The sequence below is a fragment of the Chlorocebus sabaeus genome, chromosome 1 (genome assembly GCF_047675955.1).
Source record: "Chlorocebus sabaeus isolate Y175 chromosome 1, mChlSab1.0.hap1, whole genome shotgun sequence".
Classification (NCBI taxonomy): Eukaryota; Metazoa; Chordata; class Mammalia; order Primates; family Cercopithecidae; genus Chlorocebus; species Chlorocebus sabaeus.
In genome coordinates, this window is record NC_132904.1 from 66,654,207 (window position 1) to 66,665,705 (window position 11,499).

The 11,499-nt window shown below is 38.3% G+C and overlaps 2 protein-coding genes across 2 annotated transcripts; both read left to right on the forward strand.

The window, feature by feature from the left end:
* The first annotated feature begins 693 nt into the window (after positions 1 to 693).
* Positions 694 to 2,331, forward strand: LOC119626620 (hemoglobin subunit epsilon-4-like). Its single transcript, XM_038005526.2, has 3 exons — positions 694 to 841; positions 963 to 1,185; positions 2,059 to 2,331. The coding sequence occupies exons 1-3, from the start codon at positions 714 to 716 to the stop codon at positions 2,185 to 2,187; spliced, it is 480 nt and encodes a 159-aa protein (XP_037861454.2). The 5' UTR covers positions 694 to 713; the 3' UTR covers positions 2,188 to 2,331.
* Positions 2,332 to 9,861: 7,530 nt separating this feature from the next.
* On the forward strand, positions 9,862 to 11,499 carry HBD (hemoglobin subunit delta). Its single transcript, XM_073018983.1, has 3 exons — positions 9,862 to 10,002; positions 10,117 to 10,339; positions 11,246 to 11,499. Exons 1-3 carry the CDS (start codon positions 9,911 to 9,913, stop codon positions 11,372 to 11,374), a joined length of 444 nt encoding a protein of 147 aa, XP_072875084.1. The 5' UTR covers positions 9,862 to 9,910; the 3' UTR covers positions 11,375 to 11,499.

The window sequence follows — 11,499 nt, forward strand, 5'->3', positions numbered from 1 at the left end:
GTCAGGAGATCAAGACCATCCTGGCTAACATGGTGAAACCTCATCTCTACTAAAAATACAAAAAATTAGCCCGGCGTGGTGGTGGGAGCCTGTAGTCCCAGCTACTCGGAAGGCTGAGGCAGGAGAATGGCGTGAATCCAGGAGGTGGAGCTTGCAGAGAGAGAGAGAGAGAGAGAGAGAGAGAGAGAGAGAGAGAGGATGAAATTGTATACTCAATGTAATCTCAAGAGAATTGAAAACCAAGAAAGGCTGTGACTTCTTCCACATAAAGCCTGGATGAATAACACGTTGTTACATTGTCACAACTCCTGACCCAGGAATTGATGGCTAAGATATTTGTAATTCTTATCCTTTTCAGCTCTAACTTATTCCTATTTGTCAGCATTCAAGTTATTAGCAGCCACTGGTGAAGACTTTGAGAAATAAACTGCACACTGGATGGTGGGGGTAGCGTAGGAAAATGGAGGGGAAAGAAGTAAAGTTTCAAATTAAGCCTGAACAGCAAAGTTCCCCTGAGAAGGCCACCAGGATTCTATCAGAAACTTGAATGTCCATCTTGCAAAACTTCCCTTGCCCAAACCCCACCCCTGAAGTCACAACCCACCCTTGACCAATAGATTCATTTCACTGAGACAGGCAAAGGGCTGGGGGCCAGAGAGGAGAAACAAAAGCCACACAAAAAGCAGAAGTGCAGGTATACTTCTGGCTCATCTATGATCGCCAGGAAACTCCCAGATCTGACACTGACACCGTGGTGCATTTCACTGCTGACGAGAAGGCTGCTGCCACTAGCCTGTGAAGCAAGTTTAGGTGAGAAGGCTGGAGGTGAGATTCTGGGCAGGTAGGTACGGGAAGCCAGGGCGAGGTGCAGAAAGGCAGAAAGTGTTTCTGAAAGAGGGACTAGCCCATTGTCTTACATAGTCTGACTTTGCATCTGCTCTGTGATTATGACTGTCCCTCAGTCTCCTGGTTGTCTACCCATGGACCCAGAGGTACTTTGAAACTTTTGGCTATCTGGGCTCTGACTGTGCAGTAATGGGCAACCTCAAAGTCAAGGCACATGGAAAGAAGGTGCTGATCTCCTTCGTAAAAGCTGTTATGCTCATGGATGACCTCAAAGGCACCTTTGCTATGCTGAGTGACCTGTACTGTAACAAGCTGCACGTGGACCCTGAGAACTTCCTGGTGAGTACTAAGTACACTCATACTTTCTTCTTTACCCTTAGGTATTTGCACCATGGGTGCTTTTGAAAGCAGAGGTGGGTTTCTCTTGTGCTATGAGTCAGCTATGGGATATGATATTTCAGCAGTGGGATCGTTTTTGAGAGTTATGTTGCTCTAAATAGCATAACTGAAATTTGGTAGAGCAAGGACTATGAATAATGGAAAGGCACTTACCATTTGATAGCTCTGAAAAACACGTCTTATACAAAATTCTGGCCAAAATTAAACTGAGTGTTTTTGGATGAGGGAATGGAAGTTGAGATAGAGGAAATAGCATCTTTCCTTTGGTCACTGAAATTTTCTGTGAAAATTAATAAACACTTTTCTGCATAGTCCTGGAAGTCAGAAAAAGATCAACTAGAAAGATTAATGGGAGGCTTTTAAAAAGAGGATTGTTTCCTTCTGAATGATGATGGTATACTTTTGTGCACGTGGTACAGGGTTCTTTGTTATGAGTGTTTGGGAAAATTGTATGTGTGTGATGACTGGGGACTTATCCTATCCCTTACAGCTCCTTGAAGTACTGTTATCCTATTTTTAAAAAAGGATAGAGTCTCTTAAAAAGTGAAACAATTAATCACACTGTGCTGGGGTAGTGAGTTGGCATAGCAAGTAAAAGAAGGATAGGACACAATGGGAGGTGCAGCGTTGCCAGTCATATTGAAGCTGATGTCTATCCCATAATGGTGAACTTACCTTTGTGAGAATAAGACTGAGAGTTGCTCAAACTCTGGTCAAAAACGAAGTAAGTGTTGTATCTATGTATTGCAAGTCCAGCTTGAGGCCTTCTATTCACTATGTACCATTTTCTTTTTATCTTCACTCCCTCCCCAGCTCTTCAGCAACGTGATATTGATTATTTTGGCAACCCACTTCAGCGAGGAGTTTACCCTACAGATACAGGCTTCTTGGCAGGAACCCACAAATGCTGTGGCTAATGCTGTAGCCCTCAAGGGCCATTGAGTTCCCTGTCCACTATGTTTGTACCTATGTCCCAAAAGCTCATTTCCTTTAGATGGGGGACACTGGGGAGAAGAGCAGTATCCTGCCTACAGATTCAGTTCCTGCATGATAAAAATAAAATAAAGGAATATGCTCTCTAAGAAATATCATTGTATTCTTTTTCTGTCTTTATATTTTACATTGATTCAGCCAAAAGGACCCAGCATTTCTGATGAAAATGAAAACACTGGAGAATGGGAGTTTAAGGGTAGAGAAGATACTTTCTTGCAATCCTGCAAGATAAGAGAGGACTTGTGGGTGGCTTTAGTGGAGTAGTTACTCCTAGGAAGGGGAAATCGTCCCTAGAATAAGACAATGTCTTTAGAGAAAGTGAGGGCAATGGAGGTACTCTTTAGAGATGTAAGAGGATTGTCAATAATGTGTAGAGATATGTTAGGATTCAAATTAGAGATTCTGTATAGGCTATTATTTGTATGAACTCAGGATATAGCTCATTTGGTGACTGTAGTTCACTTCTACTTATTTTAAACAACATATTTTGATGATTTATAATGCAGTGGGGATGGGGCTTCCTAGAGTCCAATCAAGGGCCAAACCCTGAACTTTCTCCTAATGTCTTCAATGGTATTAGTGGAGAATTATCTCTAAGGCCTGTGAGCTGGCTGCCTTGGTTTACATCTGTAATTCATCTGCTACCTCTGTGACCTGAAACATATTTATAATTCCATTAAGCTGTAAATATGGTAGATTTATCGTATTTATTTTCCTTAAAGGATTTTTGTAAGAATTAATTGAATTGATACCTGGAAAGTCTTTATTACACTACCCGATAAATAATAAATCTCTTTGTTCGGCTCTCTGTTTCTATAAATATATACAAGTTTTATTGTTTTTGGTGGTAGTGATTTTATTCTCTTTCTATATATACATATGTGTGCATTCATAAATATATACAATTTTTATGAATAAAAAATTATTACCAATCAATATTGAAAATAACTGATTTCTGTTGAAGACAAAAGTCTTGTTTATGTGAGTAAACAGCAGATTAAAAGGCTGAGATTTAGGAATTAGCATGTTAGGTCAAGTTGGTAGAGGAGAATATGGACATTTAAAAGAGGCAGGGTGCTATAAAATTAGGGAAACTGGATGCAGAGACCACATGAAGCAAGAAAAATGGCTATTGTTTTGAGCAAAAATCACTGAAAATTCTTGCATGTAAGAGTGACATAATAAATGGGGAAATGTAGGAAAATTGATTCACATGTATATATATAGAACTGGTTAGACAAAGTCTAACTCAGGTATAGTCAGAGGAGCTCGCTGTAATTATATTGAGGTGATAGATAAAGAACTGAAGTTGATGGAAACAATGAAGTTAAGAAAAAAATTGAGTAAGAAACCATCATGGCAGTGATTGCACAGAACTGGAAAACATTGTGAAACAGAGAGTTAGAGATGACAGCTAAAAATCTTTGCCTGTGAATGAAAAGAAGGAAATGTATTGACAGAAGAGAAAATGCCTACAAGCCCCCAGTTTGAATCTGACAATGAACATAGCCATTCTGTGGCAATCGCTTCAAACTCCTGTACCCAAGACCCTTAGGAAGTATGTAACACCCTCAAACTGACTCAAAATAGGTTTTAGAAGATATAATATCCTTTCTTCTCCAGTTTCACTAATCCCGAAACCTCTTTCTCAAAGTATTTCCTGTATGTGTCCACCCCAAAGAGCTCGTCTCACCATATCTCTTGAGTGGGAGCACATAGATAGGCGGTGCTACCATTTAATAGCTTCTGAAATTCCTTTGTCAAATTTTTGAGTCCCCACTAATAACCCACAAAGCAGAATAAATAACAGTTGCTCATGTGCAATAATCACTCAACTGCTGTCTTGTAGCATACATTAATTGAGCACATTCTTTGAATAATTACCGTGTCCATTCACACTTTAAAATTTCATACTTGTGCTATCCCCTGCCCTTCTGAATGTCATTCTGTATTTTAAATTAAGAGACAAGAGATTCAATTTCCTGTGTTATTCACTGTTCATTTCTTGCTGAGCAGTTTTCACATTCACCTTTACTGGAAAATATGTAAGTACACATCTTGACACACAGGAAAAATATACCAAACTGACATGAAGCATGAATGCTTGTGCATGTAGTCATATAAAATCTTGCAGCAATGTAAACATTCTCTGATACACACATACAGATGTGTGTATGTCTGTACAATTTCCTATGCTCCATGAACAAACATCCCATGCACACATAAGAACACACACTGTTACAGACGCATACTTGAGTGCATTGACAAAATTACCCCAGTCAATCTAGAGAATTTGGATTTCTGCATTTGACTCTGTTAGCTTTGTGCATGCTGTTCATTTACTCTGGGTGATGTCTTTCCCTCATTTTGTCCTGTCTATCTTGTACTCATACTTTAAGTCTTAACTTAAATGTCATTTCAACTAACAAGTTATTTTTTTTTAAATTTTAACTGGGCTAAACGCCCTGTCTATAAACTCTGCTATAATTATGGGCTCTTTCTTATTATAATATTTAGGATTTTTCTTACTAATATACTTAATCTGCTCATTGTGTATTCCTACCACTAAATATTAACCTCTTTTATGGTAGAGACATTGTCTTGTAAACTCTTATTTCCCTAGTATTTGGAGATTTAAAAAATGATTAAACTATCCAAAAATTAGATCTCTCTTTTCTACATTATGAGTATTACACTATCCATAGAGAAGTTTGTTTGAGACCTAAACTGAGAAACTTTTGGATCTAAAATGACTATGTGATATCTTAGTATTTATAGGTCATGAGGTTCCTTCCTCTGCCTCTTTACAGTTGTTCCTTCAATCTCCCTTGCTGTAGTTTGATTAGTCAATGAGTATGTGTCATGCATTTATTCACATCAGAATTTCATACACTAATAAGACATAGTATCAGAAATCAGTTTATTAGTTTTATCAGTTAGGATCCATCAAGGAAAGCACAAACCACTATCAGTTACTCAACCTAGAATTAAATACAGCTCTTAATAGTTAATTATCCTTGTATTAGAAGACCTAAAATATCAAATAAAGGACAGTGCAGAAATCTAGATGTTCGTAACATCAGAAAACTTTTTCCGCCATTAGGCCTAAAAGGACAGAAAGAGAAAATGTTTATACCACCAGCCAGAACCAGGGGTCTACTGGATTCAATGAGATATTGGGGGGTCCTTAGAGAGAGCCAGAACTGTCTAATGGGGGCATCAAAATATCAACCATAAAAAAGACTGTCTGCTGTAGGAGATCCCTTCAAAGAGAGAGAGCGAGAGGAGAGAGAGAAGGCCAGAAATAACTTGCTTATGCTTTCCCTCAGCTAGTGTTTACCATTGCAGAATGTACATGGGACCAAAAGGGTGAGTAAACCTGGGAAATGTCATTTCCTCAAATACAGAGAACACTGAGGGAAGGATGAGGAATAAATTTGAAAGCAGTGTGGTAATTGACAGAAGGAAACTAGGATGTGTCCAGTAAATGAACAATTATAGTGTGTAATGATTATTGCAATGATTAATGTATTGATAAGATAATATGAAAACACAGAATTCAAAGAGCAGTGAACTGAGATTAGAACTGTGGAGAGCACTGGCATTTAAGAATGCCACTTACACTTATAATGTGTCTCCTAAGCATTGTTCTGTGCATATGAATATATTATATCAATATTCATTATCTGAACATTATAAATTAGGTACAAAGAGCAAATAATTTATTTTTTCAGGTTAGCAAGAATGTATTATTATTATTATTATCATTATCATTATTTGAGACGGAGTTTTGCTCTGGTTGTCTAGGCTGGAGTGCAATGGCATGATCTAGGCTCACTGTAACATCTACCTACCAGGTTCAAGTAATTCTCCTGCCTCAGCCTCCCAAGTAGCTGGGATTACAGGTGCCCGCCACCATGCCCAGCTAATTTTGTATTTTTAGTAGAGAGGGGGTTCCATGTTGGTCAGGCTGATCTTGAACTCCTGACATCAGGTGATCCACCCACCTTGGCCTCCGAAAGTGCTGGGATTACAGGTGTGAGCCACCATGCCCAGCCAAGAATGTGAATTTTGTAGAAGGATGTAACCCATATTTCTCTGACCCTAGAGTCCTTAGTGTTTCTCCCATACCATGTGGCTTATCCCCCTTGCATACATTTCCCATCTTTCACCCTATCTTTTCCTTTTCGTTTCAGCTTTTCACTGTGTGTCAAAATCTAGACCCTTATCTCCTATTTACACTGAAACCAGCAGCAAGTTGAATTCCATTCTAACCAACGTTGATATTATGCTAATTAAAATCCATACTGAGTTCTAAAATCACTGGGGATTTTGGGGACTATGTCTTACTTTGTACTTCCTTGAGATTTCACATTAAGTGTTGGTGTTCATTAAAGGTCCTTCATTTAATTTTGTGTTCGTCGCACTCTTGGATTCACAGTTATATCCAAACTCTTAAATATAGCTTGTATAATCCCAGTTCCCAAGTCTGATTTCTAGCTCTGTCCTCTGACCTCAGTGCCAAACCCATATATCAAACTATGTACTGGGCTTATTTGTATAGATGTCCTATAGGCACCTCAGACTCAGCATGGTCGTTTCAGTTTTTATACTAAAACTGTTTCTCTTCCAGTGTTTTTCATTTTAGTCATTGGATAGCTACTTGCCCACTCACCAAGCTCAGAGACTTAAAATCATTTCCTTACCTCTAATCAACAGTTCAATTCTGCTTGAATTTGTCCCTGTCTATTAATCACTGCTCTTACTGCCCACAGTCAGGTCCTCATTGTTTCCTGGACAAGAGTAGATGCTATTCTTTCCATGTCAAGACCTTATCCTGGCTGGATGTTGTGGCTTAGGCTTGTAAACCCAGCACTTTAGGAGGCCAAGGTAGGCAGATCACTTAAGGTCAGGAGTTCGAGAGCAGCCTGACCAACATGGTGAAACCCCATCTCTACTAAAAATATAAAATTAGCTGGGCATGTGGTGCATGCCTGCAATCCCAGCTACTTGAGTGGCTGATGCAGAAGAATTGCTTGAACCCAGGAGGTGGAGGCTGCAGTGAGCCTAGATCGCGCCATTACACTCCAGCTTGGTCACTAGGGATGAAACTCCATCTCAGATGAGAAAAGAAAAAAAGACCTTATCCTATTATACAAACACTCTCAATGCAAGCCTTATATAATAAACATGTAACCAGATCTCCCAATGTGTAAAATCATTTCAGGTAGAACAGAATTAAAGGGAAAAGCTAAGTCTTTGGAATTAACAGACAAAGATCAAATAACAGTCCTCATAGCCTTAAGAATTTACCTAACTTTTTTTTAGAATCAATTTTCTTATATATTAATTGGAAACATAATTCCTACCTCACAAACACATTCTAAGATTTTAAGGAGATGTTGATGAAGTACATCATCTGTAATTTTTAACAGGTAGTGGTAGTGATTTACATAGCACACTGTGATCTGTTCTTGTACGTTCTTTTCCATTCTGTATTCTTGACCTGGTTGTATTCTTTCTGAGCTCCAGATACATATATCTAAGTATATCCTTTTGCATTTTACAAGAGTGCATAAAATACAGTGTATCCGAGACTGAATTTCTGATCTTATCATACCACTAAACTCACAAATGTGGTCCTATTCTTGTGTTCACGATCTCAGTGACTGACATCACCATCATGGTCTAAGTTTGATGATAGAAATGGCATTGTCACTTCCTTCCCTCCTGCAACAGAAGCCCAGTTATTTGTCTCCCATTTTCTCTACTTCTAAAATACATTTCTTCACTAAGTGAGAATAATCTTTTAAACACACAAATCAAACCATGCCACCATCTTCCTTGAATTATTCAATATCTTCTCTTGGCTTCCAGGTTACAGAAAAATAATTTGTAACAAAGTTTAAAGGTTATTCATGGCTCCTCTCTACCCTATTTTATAACATTTCCCCTTGTGATCAGAATCTCAGTTACATCGTCCATCTTTCTATATACAAATAAAATCATATAGTTAGAACTCACCTCTGGTTACTTTTAATCTAGCAAATGCTGCAAAATGCATTTGTGTTGCTACATGTTAAGCAGTAGTTGATTCTTTTCATTTCTGTCTAATATTCTATTCTTTAACTATACCATAATTTATCAGTTCTACTTTTGACAAACATTTAAGTGGCTACCAGTTTGAGGTTTTTATGAATATTGCTGTCATAAGCATTTCTATACACATCTTTGGATATACACATGCATGTGTTTCTGAATATCTAAAAATGTAATTGCTACGTAATAGGTTTATCATGTATCCAGCTTTGGTAGATACTATTAAATGTTTTCCAAAGGGGTTATACTATTGTACACTCTCACCAACAGAGTTTGAGAGTTTCTATTGATCCATATTATTACCAAAATTTGAACTGTCCATCTTATCTCTTCTCGTCTCTTTTTTCCTCTTTTTTTCCCTTCCCTTCCTCTCTCTCTTTTCTTTTCTCTCCTCTTCTCTTCTTTCCTCTCTTCCCTTCCCTTTCTCTTTCTCTTCCCTATCCCTTCTCCTCTCCTCTCCCCTCCTTTTTTCTCCTCTCCTCTCCATTATTTGTTTTTCCTTCTTCTCCTCTATCCATTCCATCCTCTCTCTTCCCCTCTTCCTTCCTTCCTTTCACTAGGAAAGGATTGACCTCCTCCTCTCTTCCCCTCAATCCTTCCTTTTGGATATGCTCATAGGTGTGTATTTGTCTGCCACTGTGGCATTATTTGAATTCAGAAAAGAGTGAAAAACTGCTGAGCTCTTCATTCCTGGGTCTAATTCCACATTTTTTTTAAGAACACAGTTGTAAAATGTTCTGTACTAGCATTTTCCCAGGAACTTCATTAAATTAAATCTGGCTGAATATGGTAAATCTACTTGGCACTTTCTCTGCATTCTTTCTATAGTCATACCATAATTTTAAACAATCATAATATTTGTATATAATATTTGACTTTATCTGTCATTAAAATGTTATCCTTAAAATTCATGTTTCCGGAACCTATTTCAATAACTGGTAAATAACCACCATTCATTTTTAAAATATTATTTTAATGGGCATTTATTTCAATATAATAAAAAATAAGAGTTTTATTATAGGAAGAATTTACCAAAAGGAGGAGGAAGCAAACAAGTTTAAATGGCAGTAATAGATTTGTCCATTCCAATCTCTTTAAATTCCCTTGGAGACAAAAATCCCTAGAGACAAATGAGAACGTTATATTGAGTCAACTTGTTAAAACATCTGCTTCTAGACACGTTTACTTAGTATAAAGTGACAGAAACAAATAAGTTAAACTCTAAGATACATTCCACTATATTAGACTAAAACACTTCTGCATAAATGAAACTAGGAGGATATTTTTAGAAACAACTGCTAAAGAGATGTGCTGGAGAGATATGTAGAGGAGAACAGGATTTCTGAGTCAAGACACACATGACCGAACAGCCAATCTCAGGGCAAGGTAAGGGAACAGTGGAATGAAGGTTCATTTTTCATTCTCACAAACCAATGAAACCCTGCTTATCTTAAACCAACCTGCTCACTGGAGTAGGGAGGACAGGACCAGCATAAAAGGGAAGGCAGAGCCAACTGTTGCTTATACTTGCTTCTGACATAACCGTGTTCACTAGCAACCTCAAACAGACACTATGGTGCATCTGACTCCTGAGGAGAAGACTGTTGTCAGTGCCCTGTGGGGCAAAGTGAATGTGGATACAGTTGGTGGTGAGGCCCTGGGCAGGTTGGTATCAAGGTTACGAGACATGGAAGCTGAGCATGTGTAGACAGGGAAGACTCCTGGGTTTCTGATAGGCCCTGACTCTCTCTGTTCCTTGGGCTGTTTTCCTACCCTCAGGTTACTGGTAGTCCACCCTTGGACCCAGAGATTCTTTGAGTCTTTTGGGGATCTGTCCTCTCCTGCTGCTGTTATGGGCAACCCTAAGGTGAAGGCTCATGGCAAGAAGGTGCTAGGCGCCTTTAGTGATGGCCTGGCTCACCTGGACAACCTCAAGGGCACTTTTTCCCAGCTGAGTGAGCTGCACTGTGACAAGCTGCATGTGGATCCTGGGAACTTCAGGGTGAGTCCAGGAGATGTTCCACTTTTCTCTTTTTACTTTCTAATCTTACATTTTGGTTCTTTTACCTAGTTGCTCTTCCCCCACGTTTTTGTCTATTTTACTATATTTTATCATTTAATGCTTCTAAAATTTCGTTAATTTTTTATTTCAATATTCTGTATTTTTTCCTTCCTCACAATCTTGCTATTTTAAAAATTAAATTATTTAATATCCTCTCTTTCTCTCTCAACCCCCTTCCTTCATTTTTCCTTCTCTAACCACAACTCAAATTATGCACGCCAACTCTCATCTGCTAATTCTGCAGTTAGAATAATCCTTTTGTCTCTCCACATGGGTATGGGAGAGGCTCCAACTCAAAGAGGAGAGGCATAGAATGATGTTTTAGAGGCTATAAGTCATTTTACAATAAGGAATAATTGGAGTTTTATAAATTCGGTAGTAAATGGGATGGAAAGGAAAGTGAATATTTGATTATGAAAGATTAGAAAGTTACACTGGAGGTGGGGCAGAATCATTATTAGGAGACAGCCCATCATCACACTGATTAATCAATTAATTTGTATCTATTAATCTGTTTATAGTAATTAATTTGTATATGCTATATACACATACAAAATTAAAACTAATTTGGAATTAATTTGTATATAGCATTATACAGCATATATAGCATATATGTACATATATAGACTATATGATTGTTAAGTACATAGAGGGTGTGTACAGTATAGATATATGTTATATGTATGCATTCATATATGCACTTATTTATGCTGATGGGAATAACCTGGGGATCAGTTTTGTCTAAGATTTGGGCAGAAAAAAATGGGTGTTGGCCCAGTTTCTCAGAAGCCAATCTTCATTTCTCTGTTAACCATATGCGTGTATCTGCCTACCTTTTCTCCGCAGCTCCTGGGCAACGTGCTGGTGTGTGTGCTGGCCCACAACTTTGACAAGGAATTCACCCCACAGGTGCAGGCTGCCTATCAGAAGGTGGTGGCTGGTGTGGCTAATGCCCTGGCTCACAAGTACCATTGAGGTCCTGGACTGTTTCCTGATAATCATAAGTAGACCCTATTTCCCTAGATTCTATTTTCTGAACTTGGGAACACAACGTCTACTTCAAGGGTATGGCTTCACCTATTAAAGAACGTTCAGTTCAA

Excerpts from the sequence above, each read along its gene's own strand:
- LOC119626620 (XM_038005526.2), top strand. The coding sequence starts at position 714 with ATGATCGCCAGGAAACTCCCAGATCTGACACTGACACCGTGGTGCATT. Across the intron at positions 842-962 it reads GGAGGTGAGATTCTGGGCAG|TCTCCTGGTTGTCTACCCAT; the intron begins GTAGGTACGGGA and ends ACTGTCCCTCAG. Across the intron at positions 1,186-2,058 it reads TGGACCCTGAGAACTTCCTG|CTCTTCAGCAACGTGATATT; the intron begins GTGAGTACTAAG and ends CTCCCTCCCCAG.
- HBD (XM_073018983.1), top strand. The coding sequence starts at position 9,911 with ATGGTGCATCTGACTCCTGAGGAGAAGACTGTTGTCAGTGCCCTGTGG. Across the intron at positions 10,003-10,116 it reads GGTGGTGAGGCCCTGGGCAG|GTTACTGGTAGTCCACCCTT; the intron begins GTTGGTATCAAG and ends TCCTACCCTCAG. Across the intron at positions 10,340-11,245 it reads TGGATCCTGGGAACTTCAGG|CTCCTGGGCAACGTGCTGGT; the intron begins GTGAGTCCAGGA and ends TTTTCTCCGCAG.